Source organism: Oncorhynchus mykiss, chromosome 19 (assembly GCF_057628025.1).
Source record: "Oncorhynchus mykiss isolate SJ-2025 chromosome 19, ASM5762802v1, whole genome shotgun sequence".
NCBI lineage: Eukaryota > Metazoa > Chordata > Actinopteri > Salmoniformes > Salmonidae > Oncorhynchus > Oncorhynchus mykiss.
Genome location: NC_143040.1, coordinates 30105631 through 30124892, shown reverse-complemented (window position 1 = coordinate 30124892; position 19262 = coordinate 30105631). Strand labels below are relative to the sequence as shown.

At 42.1% G+C, this 19262-nt stretch overlaps 1 protein-coding gene and 1 long non-coding RNA gene across 2 annotated transcripts in view; one reads left to right on the top strand and one right to left on the bottom strand.

Annotated features, from left to right (window-relative positions):
- The window catches only part of LOC149975165 (uncharacterized), a 34379-nt gene that overhangs the window by 5776 nt on the left and 9341 nt on the right, over positions 1-19262 (bottom strand). The window lies entirely within an intron of this gene.
- LOC110497511 (neuromedin-K receptor) overlaps positions 10139-19262 on the top strand; it is a 45523-nt gene continuing 36399 nt past the window's right edge. Inside the window, exons 1-2 of the mRNA XM_021573648.3 lie at positions 10139-10850; positions 18755-18943. Coding sequence (XP_021429323.3) covers positions 10477-10850; positions 18755-18943 — 563 coding nt within the window. The 5' untranslated portion in view covers positions 10139-10476. The remainder of the gene's footprint in view (positions 10851-18754; positions 18944-19262) is intronic.

The window sequence follows — 19262 nt, the reverse complement described above, 5'->3', positions numbered from 1 at the left end:
TCCATGTTTGTAAAATATGTTGGTAGTATGTTAGTTAAAGTCAGGAGCTTACATCAGTAGCCTATTATGTTCAATATTTCAGAATGCAGCCTGAATATCCACTCTAAACTGCTCCAATTTCAACCATGTACACTAATTGTATCAGTGTCTCACAACGCTTTCCTCTTTCTATCAGTGTGGAATTACACAAAAATGCTATTTTCAATCTGATTTTAATCTCAACCCCTCCCAATGGTTTCCTCTTATAATTGAGAACTGGGCTGATGTTATTGCATTTAATATACAGTGCCTTCGGAAAGTATTCAGACCCCTTGACTTTATCCACATTTTGTTACGTGACAGCCTTATTCTAAAATTGATTAAATATTTTTTTCCACCTCATCAATCTACACAAAATACCCCATAAAATGTTTGGCTTATTTATTACAAATAAAAAACAGATATCACATTTACATAAGCATTCAGACCCTTTACTCAGTACTTTATTGAAGTGCCTTTGGCAGCATGAAGTCTTCTTGGGTGTGACGCTACAAGCTTGGCACACCTGTATTTGGGGAGTTTCTCCCATTCTTCTCTGCAGATCCTCTCAAGCTCTGTCAGGTTGGATGGGGCGCGTTGCTACGCAGCTATTTTCAGGTCTCTCCAGAGATGTTTGATCGGGTTCAAGTTCAGGCTTTGGCTGGGCCACTCAAGGACATTCAGAGACTTGTCCTGAAGCAACTCCTGCGTTGTCTTGGCTGTGTGCTTAGGGTCGTTGTCCTGTTGGAAGGTGAACCTTCGCCCCAGTCTGAGGTCCTGAGTGCTCTGGAGCAAGTTTTCATCAAAGATCTAACTGTACTTTGCTCCGGTCATCTTTGCCTCGATCCTGACTAGTCTCCTAGTCCCTGCCACTGAAAAACATCCAAACAGCATAATGCTACCACCACCATGCTTCACCGTAGGGATGGTGCCAGGTTTCCTCCAGACGTGACACTTGGCATTTAGGCCAAAGAGTTGGTTTCATCAGACCAGAGAATCTTGTGTCTCATGGTCTGAGAGTCTTTAGGTGCCTCTTGGTAAACTGTCATGGGCTGTCATGTGGCTTTTACTGAGGAGTTGCTTCCATCTGGCCACTCTACCATAAAGGCCTGGTTGGTGGAGTGTTGCAGAGATGGTTACCGTTCTGGAAGTTTCTCCCATCTCCACAGAGAAACTCTAGAACTCTGTCAGAGTGACCATCGGGTTCTTGGTCACCTTCCTGACCAAGGCCCTTCTCCCCCAATTGCTCAGTTTGGCTGGGCAAACAGCTCTAGGAAGAGCCTTGGTGGTACCAAACTTCTTCCATTTAAGAATGATGGAGGCCACTGTGTTCTTGGAGACCTTCAATGCTGCAGAAATGTTTTGTACCCTTCCCCAGATCTGTGCCTCAACACAATCCTGTCTCGGAGCTCTATGGACAATTCCTTCGACCTCATGGCATGGTTTTTGCTTTGCCATGCACTGTCAACTGTGGGACCTAATATAGACAGGTGTGTGCCTTTCCAAATCATGTCCATGTCACACTCTGATCGGTTTCACGTGTCTTTGTGCTTGTCTCCACCCCCCTCCAGGTGTTATCCATCTTCCCCAGTATCCCATCTGCATTTATACCTGTGTTCTCTGTTTGTCTGTTGCCAGTTTGTCTTGTCTTGTCAGGTCTTATCAGCGTTCTTTCCCATCTTCCAGTTCTCAAGTTTCTGTTTCCTAGTTTCCACAGTTCTGATTATTCTGCCTGCCCTGACCCCGAGCCTACCTGCCGTTCTGTACCTTTCTGACTCTGCCCTTGACCTGTCTTTTGCCTGCCCCCTGTTTGGGTCAATAAACATCTGTGATTCTAGCTGTCTGCATCTGGGTCTTATCCTGAGTTCTGATAGTCCAATCAATTTAATTCACCACAGGTGGAATTCAATCAAGTTGTAGAAACATCTCAAGGATGATCAATGGAAACAGAATGCCCATGAGTTCAATTTCGAGGCTCATAGCAAAGGGTCTGAATTCTTATGTAAATAAGGAATTTCTGTTTATTTTTTAAATACATTTGGTAACATTTCAAAAATTGGGTATTTTGTGTATATTGCTGAGGATTTTATTTAATCCATTTTAGAATAAGGCTGTAATGTAACCAAATGTGGAAAAAGCCAAGGGGTCTGAATACAGAAGGCACTGTATATGCTGCTCAAATAGCCTCCAATTTTTCTAGCCAAGATATAACAGAGCGTTACTTTAAATCACATAGTATAATGACCTCTACCTTATGATACTGCTTCCTGGTAATGCTTCCATTTTTAGTGTAACTGTGTTCAGCTCCCCTCCCTTCTACTGTCATGCTGTATTTGGCCAATAACTTTAATGTGTTTAGAGGCAAGAACTGATAGGTGGGAGAGAAGAGAGGAGGAATACTAAAAACAATTACCCATGACGACAGACGTGACACAGGGCATTAGGTGATGTCTCGCATCTCATGGGAAGACAAAATATGAATCTCATTAATTAACCTATATTCTACCTCAATTGCCTTGTCATTATTCATAGAAACCAGAGAAAGCCCTTTGGTTCAATTAATTGTCTTATTAAAGTGCACATAGTAATGAAGAAAGTCAAAAGACTGGTGTATGCACTTGTCTGTATATGTTTATTATTTTGCACTTCACATGAATGTTTACACAAAAAAAAATTCCCCAGCAAAAAACATGTACAAGTACATTGCTTTACATGGTGACACCCTGGCTGCATTCTTTCCTGTTTAAGGAAACATTTGATTGTTTATTCTAGCCTGGCGGTAGGCCAAATGTGTGTGTGTGTGTTTTATTTCGGTGTGTGTGTATGTTGTCTGTGCAGATGTGGGCAGGTGTGTACATTGCTTTTGTCATTAGATTAAATGTTCAACACTGAGTGTGTTACAGGCAACTTTAGGACAAAGACTATGAAAGAAAACAACAAGAAAGAGTGATTACCTCTCCCACCACCACTGAAATAAAACGCAATTCATCAGTGATGGTATCGCAACTCTGCTGCACTGCCAGGGGGTCGACCCAGGGGGTCCACGCCATGGGACCATAAAACTAATGGCGACAAAACTGATAGCCAGGTTCTTACTTTCAGATCTACACTAAACAAAAATATAAACTTAACATGTAAGGTGTTGGTCCCATGTTTCATGAGCTGAAATAAAAGATACCAAAATTTATCCATACACACAAAAAGTTTATTTCTGAAAAATGTTGTGCACTGATTTGTTTACATTTTAGTGAGATTTCTCCTTTGCCAAGATAACCCATCCACCTGACAGGTGTGGCATATCAAGAAGCTGATTAATTTTAAACAGCATGATCATTACACAGGTGCACCTTGTCCTGGGGACAATAAAAGGTCACTCTAAAATGTGAAGTTTTGTCACAAAACATAACGCCAGAGTTTCAAGCTTTGAGAAAGCGTGCATGCTGACTGTGGGAATGTCCACCAGAGCTGTTGCCAGAGAATTGAATGTTAATTTCTCTACCATAAGCTGCCTCCAATGTCGTTTTAGAGAATTTGGCAGTACGTGATGTCAACGTTGTGCCCCATGGTGGCGGTGTTGTTATGGTATGAGCAGGCATAAGCTGCGGACAACAAACACAATTGCATTTTATCTATGGTCATTTGAATGCACAAAGTAACCGTGACGAGATCCTGAGGCCTATGTCATGCCATTCATCCACCGCCATCATCTCATGTTTCAGCATGATAATGCATGTTGCAAGGATCTGTACACAATTCCTGGAAGCTAAAAATGGCCCAGTTCTTCCATGGTCTGCATACTCATCGGACATGTCACTCATATTTGGGATGCTCTGGATCGAAGTGTACAACAGCATGTTCCAGTTCCTGCCAATATCCAGCATCTTCACATAGCCATTGAAGATGAGTGGGACAACATTCCGCAGGCCACAATCAACAGGCTGATCAACTCTATGTGAACGAGATGCATGAGGCAAATAGTGGTCACACCAGATACTGACTGGTTTCCTGATGACCTACATTTTTTTTAAGGTATCTGTGAAATCCATAGATTAGGGCCTAATTAATGTATTTAAATTGACTGATTTCCTTGTATGAACTGTAACTCAGTAAAATCTTTGAAATTGTTGCATGTTGCATTCATAATTTTGTTCAGTATAGATAACGTTAGCCTACGTGAGTGCAGCTGAGCATCGACTATGAGAGAAAGAACGCCTATTCCATTTAACAGCCTATTTGGACAGTCATCCCTGATTTCTCAGCAGCTCCAAGTGAGACTCCACCAACAGAGTCCCTCTTCATCAATCAGACTGGTGATAGCAGCGCCAAACAGATATTAGCTCTTGCCAAGAAATATCTCATACCCTGTAATGATACAGACAGGAGACGGACTCTAAGGGGAGCATACACAATTTCCACTCACCAATGTAGCATTTTAGCTTCCTAACTGAGCCACAGTAAGCCTAATAACTAACCACAATGTCACATAATGAGAAGTAGACTAGTCTAGGCTAAAGGTGAGATAATGAAACAGACAGGCGAAGGAGCCCACACAGGGACACTCATTTCATTCCACAAATGTATCGTTTTGGGGTCGTTTGAGAAACAGTTATAACCACAGCAGCACAAAATGACAAGCAGCCTAGAAGGGAGTCTTACGATCAGTAGCTTGTCATTTGTATTAACTGTATTTCGAAGGAAGAGTTGTTATCTCGGACCAGGCTAATAGTTCATCTGTCTTTTCTTTTGTGTCCAAATTATATTTTTGTTAACAAAAAAATACATTTAAACAACGCTTCAACCTTATCTGCATGGATTGGATGCCTGTGTCGTTATCCTTCATTCTTTTTAAGCTCAATGCTGCATTAAGACCTGACCTGCTCTGATCTCTGTAAAGTTGACGCATGCATTATGCAGACCTTTGTCTTTTTCCCTTTCAGGCTCAACATTAACATTCATATGATCCCTTGAAAAAGAGTTCATTTGGAGGCCACCCTTAGATTGAGTGTATGTGGTTCCTGGAAGACCCATATGCCTCCACTGGAAAAAGGGTAGTGTTCAGTAATGCATACCGTAGTAAAACCTTTTAAGAACAAAAACTATTTCTTAGTCCAGGTAGTCCCTCCCTATTTCAGTCCGCTTTCTTCTGTTTGATGCCTGATGAACACAACCCTTATGCTTGACTACCTCTTTAATAAGGCCAAGGCTATCATAGATACTGTATGTAGTCCTACAACTGGGCTATACAGTATACATGCCCACATACAGTACACACAATATAGAAAGAGGTCATTAGTTGGCTCTGTTCTAGCCTATTTTTCGGCCCTTTATTCTCATCACACTAAACAACTTTTTTTTTTCATCCATATAATCCTGCCTTGATGCAAAGGACCCAAACCCTTTAAATCATTTTGTGTGTTGGTTAGTTAGCTAACAATGTTTCATTCACACATTGCTTGTGGAAAGGAACAGTAGCCTTTGTGTTGTTAATAGAGAAATGCCCCTGTAGACCAGAATCGATTTAAACCATGGTGAGTGAATCATGGCTTCTCTAGAGTGTGGATAGGATAAAATGGTATATACAAGGTGATTTCCCAAAGGAGACCAAATTGCGTTCTCCTACAGTATGGATATGATTTGGTTTTGAGAGGGTGTTGGGTCTAGAGAAGTACCACACTATTGGCAATTATCTTTGAGCTAATACAGTATTTAACACCATGTATCCAATATCCATTGAGGAATATCTGTGAGAAAACCATAGTTAACACACCGCTGCACAATATGGCCTTGGGATTGGCATCGGTCTTAAATGTATTGAATGAATATAACATGACCGTAGCATTTGGGAAGTGAACTGAAAATCTGATCTTTGTAGTGGGGTGCAAGACCTGTAGTTTTGATGGCATCTCAAGACCAGGCCTTGTTCACACTGCAGACCTTAATGCTCAAATCAGTTTTGTTTTTCAAAACCATTTTGGAATGCTGACTGTCCAAACAGCAAATTACAAGTGACCAAATCGGACTTGTGTGTTCAGACAGCAGCCATTTGTTGACATGGCTAGACTAGTTGTCATAGTAACAACGGGTGTGTGCAGTGCTGTAGGCTGATTGGTGGTGGTACTCATGCTTCCTATCATACAGAAGTTAGGTGACAACAATGCCTGCCATGGACGTTTCCCAGTAGCTTTGTATGTTCAAAATCCTAGTGTAAAAACACTTTTAATAAAGCCTCAAAGGCTAAGATGATCCAACTTTTGCTAAAAAGTCATTTTTGACTAGCCACAGCAGTCACCTAGCTATCTAGATAGCTGTTTCGCTTTCTAGCACATTCACTTATTTGTTTGTAAACAATTAACAAGCTAGTTTAGCTACCATATGTTCTTGTCAAAACTGTCAACAGAGTAAATAGGAAACAAGATATGCCAAAAACCACTTGAGAGCAAATAATTCAGATTTGACTGTTCAGACAAGTCACATGGCCAGGAATTAGATTTGTATCTGATTTAAAACCACCTACTAAGGTGGTTTGAAATGTGGCTTGAAAAATCTGATTCCATGTGCTTTTTGGCTGTTCAGACTGTAGAAAAAATAACAGATTCTTATCAGATTATTGTATTGTCCCTGCTATATGCAAGTACAGCATGGCTTCTTCCATGCCACCTGGTCCTTTATGGACTACACGTTGACTCTCTTGGCCAGGTATTTGCCCGCTTATACTTAATAACTGGTTCAAATAGTTGGTTTTTAACCATTTTCATGAAGACTTGATTGATTGTTTTGAGTCATTGTCTTGCTGCATGACCCAGCTGCGCTTCAGCTCACAGACAGGTGGCCTGAAATTCTCCTGTTGGATTCTCTGATACGGAGTAGATTTCCTGGTTCTTTCTATTAAGGAAAGTTGTCCAGATCATGAGGTAGTAAAGCATCCCCAAACCATCACACTACCACCACCATGCTTGACTGTTGGTATGAGGTTCTTACTGTGGAAATCACTGTTTGGTTTTAGCCAGGCATAATGGGACCAATTTTGTCCAAAAAGTTGACTCAAGTTTTACAAAAAAAAAAATTCTATGGACAGATGAGTAAAAAGTATAACTTTTGGGACATCATGGGTCCCATTATGCCTGGCGAAAACCAAACACTGCATTCCACAGTAACAACAGTCAAGCATGGTGGTGGTAGTGTGATGGTTTGGGGATGCTTTACTACCTCATGACCTGGACAAGGCCTCCCGAGTGGCGCAGCGGTCTAAGGTACACCATCGCAGTGCAAGAGGCGTTACTGCAGATCCGGGTTCGATCCTGGCCTGTGTCACAGCTGACTGCGACCAGGAGACCCATGAGGTGGCGCACAATTGGTCCAGCTTCGTCCGTATTAGGTGAGGGTTTGGCCGGCTGGGACAAGGACGTCCCATCGTGCTCTAGCAACTCTATGTGGCGGCTGGGCGCATGCACGCTGTCTTTCGCTTGCCAGCTGTACCGTGTTTCCTCTGACACATTGGTGCGGCTAGCTTCAGGGTTAAGCGAGCAGTGTGTCAAGAAGCAGTGTGGCTCGGCGGGGTTGTGTTTCGGAGGACGCATGGCTCTCAACCTTCACCTCTCCAGAGTCCGTACGGGAGTGGCAGCGATGGGACAAGACCATAACTACTCATCCCCAATTGGTAGTTATGGTCTTGTCCCATCGCTGCCACTCCCGTACGGACTCGGGAGAGGTGAAGGTTGAGAGCCATGCGTCCTCCGAAACACAACCCCGCCGAAAAAGGGGTAAAAAATACAAAGAAAAAAAAAACAGATACCAACATGCTGGTTATAGTTTGGGGATGCCTGCACTTGTCCTTGATTTCGCATCCTCTGTCTTGCAAACACATGTGACTGCCCACTTCACAACGTCTTAACCACTAGCCAGCTGCGCCACCAAAAAATGAACAATTCCATAGCACAGGTGGAGTCATTTCAAGCTGGGGAGTGAGGTTACGAATGCTGACAACCAAAAATCCTCTGTTCCAATGGTAAAAAATTATTGGTAGCACTTTACCAGATACTCTACATGAGGCTTTGTGAGTCCATAATATTCAAAACTACCCGGAATTCAGGCCTGAGTAACACATTTCAAAACTTAAAATCGCAGCCCTAATCATTGCCTTGATTATCATATAAATAAATATAATATAAATATAATATAATCTCCCCGATTATTTCCATTATTTTAATAATTCTATTCATACCTTTTTCAAACCATTGTGTTGGCTGTTATTCAGGAACTTGTCAATACCTGACCCTCAGAGCCTACCTTCTATTGACCCTGTTGACTCATCAGTAGGAAAGATGTGTTTCTCTTTTTGTCCATTCAACAACAGAGCGATACGAACCTTGTTTCAGCAGGATGTTGTATCTATACCTTAAGTCATGCCTTATGGGAATGGATTTATTGATTATATCTGTTGGAAAAAAGTTTGGATGTTGCCACAAACATTCCTACTTGTTATCAAAATTAAGGAAGTTTCCTTTAAAATTATTCATAAATATTATCCTGCCAACCACTATATGAAGAAGTTTAAGGAAAACATCAACTCAAATTGCTCCTTTTGTAATGACCACCCAGAAACAGTGTTGCATCTTTTTTGACATTGTATTCATGTAAGAAAACTGTGGCAAGACATCAGTAGATTTCTAATTGAACACATTTATAAAGATTTTGCACTATTGTGGAGAGATGTACTGCTTGGATTCTTTACATAGGATATAAATAAGCTGAAACATTTTTATGTAATTAATTTCATTATTCTTTTGGCCAAATTTCACATACACAAATGTACATTTACAAACAAAAAAACACATTTTCTTAACTAACAAACATAATTTGAACTGTATTTTAAGACAATTAAATACTCTACTCACAAAAAAGCTGTTAGAATTATAAGTGTATGTATGTCCCCTAAGGTCCTTGTGTAATTGTAATGTGATATTGTACCCCCTAGCTCGATTGTCCATTGTATATAATCTATATATACTTGTGTTCCCTCATGTACTTTCTGTATTGATTTGTTGTTAATTAAAAATAAAAATAAAAATAAAAGAAGAGGGAAGAAGTAATTGTTTTTTAAATGTACCACCCTTGGCCGGAAACTCATCACTCCTTCATCCTGCGATGATTGTGTTTTCTGCCAGCGGTGGCTTTATATGCGCCAGAGTCAATTGTGAGTGCATGTCTACTTATATTAAATATATAATTATTAATATACGCCTACTGTATGATAACTAGCAAATGAATTAGCTAACTAAAGTTAGGCTGCCTAGCTGGGACTTCTGAAGAAAGAAAATGTTTTATTTCTACAATTTCAAAAAGATAACCAAACAAAAACATATTTACTTTTTACGAGAGGTGTTTGTGCATTAGTAGCACAATTTCGGAATGATTTGCATTCGTTTTTACTTACACTTGTGTGTTGACTTCTCCATTGATGTTGTTTTGAAGTTTTCGCGGACTTTTCTTTGCGGATGTACAATCGTCGCGAATTGAATTATGGGGAGTTTCAGGTACTCAGGTAAACATAATGGTACACTCGCAAAACCGACCGCTTGGTTTATCATTTGGACCGGCCCCCAACAATGGCGAGGGTGACTTAAATGTTTGGACCTTAACCATATGCATTTAGGTGTCAAGTGATTTTGTTGAAGTTTATTTTTTTGTAATATATACTCTGGGCCTGAAGCTGCATCAACCTAACAGGAGATGCATGCCATGGTGGAAACATTTATGGTATATAACAGGCTACTGTTTGCACTTAGATTAGAACGGTTAAACATCCATATATCTCTCCAAAGTAAATATTTGCAAAAATATCAGTAACAAATCGAAGACCTAGTTGTTTGACAGAATTAATCAAATGTAGTAAGAAGATAAAACAATGTGGATTTGCTGTCTGATATTTTAATGATTGTGGAGTGATTCCCAAACATGTTGTCACTCGGGATTGTGTTTTTTTAGGTTCACTAAGCGTAGGCAGACGCCTGATCTGACCTATTTGTCCTTCACCGAGTTTAAAACCAGCAGTGCCAGAATCAATCGAGCTTTCTAGCCTATTTGTGCCAGCTGAAACTGGGGTACGTCATTATGTGCGCGCACAGTTTATACTGCAGAGGCTTGGGGGCTCCGCCGTGCCATCGCGCTCACATTCAACAGGATGCGAATGGAAACTATACTTCGCATCTTGCCATCTTTACCGAAATAGTGGCGTGCATTCAAAACTAAAAATCTAAATGGGATGTGGTCAGTCGACTGCGGTGGAGTCGAAGTTGACCGGTCGTTTTATTCAAAGTTGAGAATATTTATACTGGCGTTTTGCGGAGAGGTGCGTTGCGCGCAGTGGTGCGGCTATCTACTCTGTTTCTCCAAACATTTCAAGGACACAGCCAGAAAAAAAGACTTGTTCCACAGTAGGAAGTGAACATAGAAGTCAGAATGGCAGCTGTGGCACTCAATGGATCGAACATAACTACGGGGAACTTTACGAATCAGTTTGTTCAGCCGCCTTGGCGCATTGCCCTGTGGTCGGTCGCCTATAGCTCCGTTTTGGCGGTGGCTGTGTTCGGAAACCTCATTGTCATATGGATAATTCTCGCCCACAAACGAATGCGGACAGTCACCAACTATTTCCTTTTGAACTTAGCATTTTCGGACGCATCTATGGCCGCCTTCAACACTTTAATTAATTTCATATACGCTGCCCACGGAGACTGGTACTTCGGAGAGGCTTATTGCAGGTTTCAAAACTTTTTCCCCGTCACCTCCGTGTTCGCAAGCATCTATTCGATGACTGCAATTGCCGTGGATAGGTAGGCAACTGATGCTGATCATGCCTACTTTTTAAATCACTAACGGTATTTATTAATTATGATGATCTATAAACGTTATTATTCAACACGTCTCATGATTCTTTACAAGCATTTTCTACCAGTAAAATAAATCAGAATTCACTCTACATGGTGATGCTGATGAGGTTGTAGGGAATTGGTATCCCTCCATCTCCCTTAAATTGTTATTGAATTGAGATCACACACCATGGTTAAATTTTTTCCTGTTTAAGGAAATGTGCATTTCATTGTTTATTCTATCCAGGCAGTAGTGTGTGTGGGGGGGGGGGGGGGTTATATATTGTGTGTCTGCTGGGATATTGTGTGTCTGCTGGGGAAGGCAGTATATTGCATGTGTAATCATGAATTTGTGTATGTGGAAGCCTGCGTACACGCATGTGCGCACATTTATACCTTTTTTGTGTGTGTGAGGCAGTCGAGAGGTTCAAAGCAGCACCGACCACAGAAGATAATGAAAAGATTAAAACTATTAGTAACCGTGAACTTAGTAATGCTTTTCATCTTATTCACGGAAGTCAGGGGAGGTAAAAAATATTATATTCCATCTGAACTTACCTTGGCAGTCATATCAATAGACATGGAATATCCAGACTGCTGACATCAATCCAGAGCACAGCTATATTACAGGTTGTGTGTTGGAAACATCCTTGTGATTCAAACTGTAAATCTAGATAACGCTGGTGTCAGGCTTCTGTAGCATGTTCTGGCATATCAGTAATTGTTGGTTTGTCATCATTATGGCCCTGCTACACTATAGCCATCGGGTGTTGCCATCAGCCACTGAGCGAATGATTCCTTTGAAATCAATGAAAGCTGCTATATTGTCCATGTTGTGCTCGCATCCACATACTAAGATTTATGAAGCCAAGGAAATAGTAGTGAGAAGAAACTCTAGCTATCTAGCTACATAGATTATTTTCACATTGTATACAAAAGAATCTTGTGCAATTAGAGGATCATTTAGTACAACCACTAGCAACAAGTTAATGAGTACTTGCGAAAAACTGGACTAAAGCTATTGCATTTACGCATAATCAATGAATATGGTACACTGGGGAAAAATAGAATACGGACGCTTTTCCCTTCTGCTCCTCCACTCTGAAAACAACACGCTCTGTGTAGCAAGTAGAACGTCACATTGACATGACACTGATGGCAAGCTTGCATGTGGGGTGGCAGAGTATTTTGTGCACATGCGAGCAAATGCTTGCATCTGTGTAGGGGGTGGCAGTGTGTGACCAAAAGGGAAAAATACATTTATCAACACAAACACCAGTATCCATTTTACTTTACTTATACTCAAGGAAACCAAAACCTACATTTGGAAAATGCCCCGCCAAGACAGCTTGGAAATAACTAATCAGTCGTTTGACAAATAGGCGCAAGCCCGCACTATTATTGCTCATTTTCAGACGCAAATAACTTATTAATGGCATCTTCAGGGGGTGTTACTGGGGAAGCCTACACACATCCATTCCAGTAATGGAGGTGCCTCAGAGGGTTGTGTTATTGTGCCTCCACTTCACATCAGTTGACCATGCAGAGAAACACTACCTCTTAGATAATTGTGTGTAGTTAAATATTTATAGTATGCTTGGATCTGTGCTGTCTTGTCAATTCCTATGGCCATTGTTATGTCTTTGTAACCAGTGTGAAATGGCTAGCTAGTTAGCGGGGTGCGCGCTAACAGCGTTTCAATCCGTGACGTTGAACTGGTTGTTTCCTTTGCTCTGCAAGGGACTGCTTTTGTGGAGTGATGGGTAATGGTGCTTCGAAGTCTCAGAGCGAGTGACGTTACCGATTGAAATGCTATTAGCGCCCACCCCGCTAACTAGCTAGCCATTTCACACCGGTTACACTCACCCTCCTTTTCCGCAGCAACCAGTGATTCGGGTCACAGCACCAATGTAACAGTTTTGCTTCCGTCCCTCTCCTCGCCCCTACCTGGGCTCGAACCAGGCACCCTCTGCACACATCAACAACTGCCTCCCATGAAGCATCGTTACCCATCGCTCCACAAAAGCCGTCCCTTGCAGGGCAAGGGAAACAACCACTTCAAGGTCTCAGAGCAAGTGACGTCGCCAATTTGAAACGCTATTTGCACGCACCCCGCTAACTAGCTAGCCATTTCACACCGGTTACACCTTGTCATGTCAAACATGGCTTGATTATGATCATAGGAGCTGGCTGTAGCACATGGATCTGGTGTATGAAGTGCATTGATATACAGCGTATGCATGGTATACACAGAATCATCTCGGCTCTGCTCTTATTTCTGTGGTTGATTGGTTGCCGTGAATTTAAATGATTCACTCATTTTACAGCAGATTGATTGGAATTGGCATTTTAACTGAATAGTATTCACTCAATGGGGTGTCAGTCAAACACTATGAGTTGCTGTCCTTCTGTTGACACCATTCTCCGATGGTCTGCTAAAGAGATGAGACAGACAAGACAGGAATTGTTTCCTAACTCCACAAGCCTAAAGGGTTGTTTATACCCTAGCCACAGCCAGATGCCAGACGGGGCTTGTAAAAATAAAAAACACACACACATGCTTGCACTGAATACACACACATATACGCACACACTTCCATCAAAGGCATCCACATACCCTTGCATCAAACACAAGTGGCTTGGCACACACAAAACACATACATCCCTCAATGACTCTTCCTCTTCTGTGGTGTCACTTAATGAGATTATCATATCAAATGGGACTCTGGCTGATTCGATATTGATGAATATCCCCATGTTACATCATACTCTAGAGCACATATGTCAGAGTCAAGGCCCGCGGGCCACATCCGGCCCGCAAGAAGGTTTTTTACGGCCCCTGGGATGATCTTGATTTATTATTAGAACCGGCCCGCAGCAAGCCGGCAGCCCGCAGATCTTTTACACGCACCAATACTACATTTCCCACAATGCAAAGGTGACGCACCGAGCAGTAGGCTGCTTCATTTCAATATTTATTGGCACAGCAGTCGTCAGCATCACAGTAAAATTAACTTTCAGATACCCATCAAAAATGGCAAAATGGAAGGTGGATACTGAGAACCGGGGGTTTCAAACAAGGTGGGAGTCGGAGTATATGTTCACGAAGGTAGCTGGAAAACCTGTGTGTCTTCTGTGTGGAGAAAGTGTGGCGGTACTGAAAGAGTATAATCTGAGACGACATTATGAAACGAAACACGCGGACAACAACAAGAATATGGACATGGAACAAAGGCTACAAAAGGCCAGTTTTATTTTGGCAGAAGAGATCGCTAAATCAGCCCGGCCATTTACGGAGGGGGATTTCATCAAAAACTGCATGATTAAAGTTTGTGACGAAGTTTGCCCAGAAAAAAGGCAACTCTTTTTAAATGTGAGTCTGAGCAGAAACACCATTGCCGAGAGAGTAGACCAGTTGTCCATCAATCTAAAAGAGCAGCTTGTGAAAAAGGGAAAAGATTTTATTGCATATTCCTTGGCTGTGGATGAGAGCACCGACATTTCTGACATTGCCCAGTTGTCAATTTTCATCCGCGGAGTGGACTCCAACCTAAGCGTGACAGAGGAGTTTTTGGCTTTACGTCCTATGCATGGCACAACTACGGGGCATGATTTGTATGAAGAGGTGTCAAGATGTGTAAATGAGATGGAGCTGCCTTGGGAAAAACTCGTGGGTTTGACAACCGACGGAGCACCTGCGATGTGTGGACACAGGAGCGGACTGGTGGCGAAGATACGGGAAAAGATGCAAGAGGAAAACGCGACAGGTGAGCTGACAGCTTATCATTGTATCATACACCAGGAAGCGTTGTGCGGTAAAGCCTTGAAAATGGAGCATGTAATGAGCATCATCACGCGCACAGTTAACTTTATCAGAGCCAAAGGTTTGAATCACCGCCAGTTCAAGGCATTTCTGACGGAGTTAGAAACGGAGCATGGTGATTTGCCTTATCACACAGAGGTGCGATGGCTAAGCCAGGGAAAGGTGCTTCAAAGATGTTTCGAGCTTCGTGAGGAGATTTGTCTGTTCTTGGACAGCAAAGGGAAAGACACAACACAACTCCGAGACGAAATGTTTCTGTGTGAAATGGCTTTTCTGTGTGACATTACGAGTCATCTGAATGCAATAAACTTGCAGCTGCAGGGTCGGGATCGTGTCATCTCTGATATGTACAGTACAGTGAAGGCATTTAAAACCAAACTGACTCTGTGGGAGACGCAGATGCGGAAAGAAAATTTGAGCCACTTTCCCAGCTGCCAGACCATGAAAGAGAAGCTCTCTACCAGTGCGTTCCCGAGCACACAGTTGGCTGATAAAATAGGTATGCTTGCCGCTGACTTTCGACGCCGATTTGCTGACTTTGAAGCACAAAAAAGCAGGTTGGAACTGCTCGGTAACCCATTTGCTGTTGACGTGGAAAGCTCACCACCAAACCTCCAAATGGAGTTGATTGACCTCCAATGCAATGATGCACTGAGGGCAAAATATGCGGCAGTGGGTGCTGCGGAGTTCGCCCGTTTCCTCCCCGGCACAATGCCCCAGCTGCGCATCCAGGCTGCTCAAACGTTGTCTATGTTTGGCAGCACATACCTGTGTGAACAACTGTTTTCTTTGATGAACCTGAACAAAACATCACACAGAAGTCGACTTACTGCTGAACACCTCCACTCAATTCTGAGGATTTCTTCAGCTCAGAGCCTTACCCCGAACATTGATGAACTTGTGGAAAAGATGGGACACCACCAAGTATCACCCTCAACCTCAAACAAGTGAACATTACTGTGCAATCACATATTTAGAGTTTTTACTCAGTTCAAGTTTAAAAGTTAAAATTTAATATTTGTTTTCACTGCATGTTACTTCTCCTTAAACAAAGTGTTGTTTTTGATTAATAGATTTTTGCACTTTATTTTTTTGTATTTCAATCCAATTATATTTTAAAAATATTTCAGTTGAGTGGATGATAGAAAATTGCTATTATTGTTTTTTCTTTGAAGTAAATTTAGCCCACTTTTGCTAAAATAGAAAATATAGTCTACTGATGGTGCCTTGAATACCGGTTTCTTTCATTTAATGTTCATGTTATGGGGATATTTATATAAAGGAAATTTGTCTTTTGTGTCTGTTGAAAATTAAAGATTACTGACAGAGCCATAAGAAAATATTGCTTTATTTATCTGATCATATTGTAATATATTTGTTAGGTTTTCAGTAGGTTCAATTAGGTTCACTAGACTATATGCGTCATTTAAAAATTTTTCAATGAACATTCGAACAGTCCGGCCCTCGTCTTGTAGCTGATTTTTTTTATTTGGCCCTCCGTCCATTTGACTTTGACACCCCTGCTCTAGAGCTATGGTGTGATAATGGAGGAGAAGTAGTGAGTGTGAGGCACTGGTATCTCCTGCAGCTCTGGCGACAACACAAAAGGCGCACCCTTTAGGCTCTGCTCCCAATGACCTTCCTGCAGCCGAGGCAGACAAATTCCATCTTTTTAAGTGTCCCTTTGATTTCATCACCCAATGCCAGCGATAAAGAGAACATAGATTTGACCCAGATTGAAACACAACCTCCAGTCCTACTTGTTTCATGGCTGAACTGATGCGCAGCGCAATCCAGACAGTGTGTCGCCTTGGAAATGGCACCGGGTTGCAATGTGGTGGCCATCCGTACATGTGCCACCCCTCCATCCCTATTTCCTGTGGAAGTGAAATGCATTTGCTGTGTGAACAGCACCTCGGATAAGACTCCTATACACACCTTTGATTAAAAACGTCAAGACATCCTCACACACTCGTTTGGAGGGAAGAGTGTGACGAGGTGCCAGTCTGTCAGCGAGTGTATTTTTTGAGATGGGACTGATTTACCATTGTTGGTAGTTGACACTCTTCAAGCAAGTCTCCGACTTCAGTGTTCTTCGTTATTCTTAGATGGTCATGTTAGGCGCAGTAGCCTCTAACTGATGTTAATGGCTGAGACTATGCAAGTTACAACTCTGAAAATCATTAAAGATCCAATGCAGATGTATTTATCTCAGTATCAAATAATTTCTGGGTAACAATTAAGTACATTTTATTGTGAATATTTTCAACTAAAATTGTAAAAAAGAAACAAGAATAGCTTCTTAATAAAGAGCTAGTTAGCTGTTATTGGCAGAGAGGTGGTGTCACCAGGCAGGCCAAAACTCCATCCCGCCAAACAGGCTGATTTCAGGCGGTCTTTTCAAACAGCTCTTTCACTTAAAGGTCATTATAATTTTCACAGTATTATTCCAACCTCATAGTGTGGATATATATATATATATATATATAACACACACACGTTTTTGACTGCACTGGGCTTTTAATGAATGAAACGCTCAAATTCTTTAATTGCTAATTTTGTGATGCAAACCTAAGACCTCAGGAAAACAGCATAATGAGATTTCTGTGATGAAATACATTGAAGCCCTGAAAGAGCAGCCCCCTGCGTGGCACTGCACTGCACTGCACAGACACTGCTACTGTAGTGTAATTGATTAATTCTGAATTCCTCTCATCTCAATACCAGGGCCCAAGTGCACTCAGACTAAATACCAATTGATTACAGACGAGTTGAGGGACTGCTCTCTGGCCCTTTGGAAGTTTTCCAACCGTGATTGAGATGGCAGCCAGGGCTCTGAAAGTTATCAGAAACAGAGTCCGAGGTGCTTCATTCAAGGAAAGGAGATGCTAATTAGCATTAGCATCAACATGCCGTGGCTCTCAGTAATGGACCGTCATAAAGTGAGGCAAACAAGAGGACGCAGCAGCATAATAAAATGTGTCCCCAGGCTTACAGTGTGTTCAGAGTAATCTCCTACTAATTTGGACGATCCATTGTTTCAGCTTTGTCCGTGGCTTTGCCCCAAAGCCTCTTGTTTGATTTGAATGAATCGACGTTACAATAGAAACTGCCAGACCACAAGTGGATTTCTGAATGTCTTTGTGTTTTGGAAACACTAGAGACAAAGACAGGAGCAAGGATGCAGTCAATTCCTTCTCAATTCAGTACAGGAATTGAATTAAATTATTCAAATTGCATGTCAAAAATGTAAAATAACATTCACACATTCATTTATGTAATTTGCCACTACAAAAACAAAATTCATGTATGGGACTTCCAAGACTCCACAAACCCTGAAAGAGAGGACTTCCTCTGATTCAGAGGGGTTGGATTAAATGCGGAAGACACATTTCAGTTGAATGCATTCCGTTGTACAACTGACTACCTATCCCCCTGTCCCTTACCTTATGTTTGACCTTTGACCCCACTAGGACCATGCCTCAGGACTACCTGGCATGATGACTCCTTGCTGTCCCCAGTCCACCTGCCGTGCTGCTGCTCCAGTTTCAACTGTTCTGCCTGCGGCTATGGAACCCTGACCTGTTCACCGGACGTGCTACCTGTCCCAGACCTGCTGTTTTCAACTCTCTAGATACAGCAGAAGCGGTAGAGATACTCTTAATGATTGGCTATGAAAAGCCAACTGACATTTACTCCTGAGGTGCTGACTTGTTGCACCCTCGACAACTACTGTGATTATTATTATTTGACCATGCTGGTCATTTCTGAACATTTGAACATCTTGGGCATGTTCTGTTACAATCTCCACCCGGCACAGCCAGAAGAAGACTGGCCATCCATCAAAGCCTGGTTCCTCTCTAGGTTTCTTTCTAGGTTTAGGCCTTTCTAGGAGATTTTTCCTAGCCACCGTGCTTCTACACCTGCATACCTTGCTGTTTGGGGTTTTAGGCTGGGTTTCTGTACAGCACTTTGAGATATCAGCTGATGTATGAAGGGCTATATAAATCAATTTGATTTGATTTCAACGTCTTGACCCCTGCAGGTACATGGCCATCATCCACCCTCTGAAGCCCCGGTTGTCGGCTACAGCCACCAAGGTGGTGATCATGTGTATCTGGGCGCTGGCCGTGGTGCTGGCCTTCCCACTCTGCTTCTACTCCACCATCCGCATCCTGCCCCGCCGAACCATCTGCTACGTGGCCTGGCCCCGCAAAGAGGACGACCCCTTCATGTGAGTCACGACACCTTTAGCACTGTAGCCTCTTTTGTAGACTAGCCTCATTCACGCCTTTAAAAAAGTATACATTATATATCTTTGAGGTATTTAATTTTTTTATTTGGATAGAGAGCGATAGAGGTGAAAGGTAGGAGAGTGCTGAAAGAGCAGTAGGCCAGATCTGAACCTATGCGGGCAGCGGTACATCGCACCAGGCCACCTCATTCTAGACTTCTATACGACTACTTCATATGAGACATGTTTATCACCCTAAGCCTCTTTTATCATCATAAGCCTCTTAATTTCACTCCGTTTTACATGGTTACACTTTATG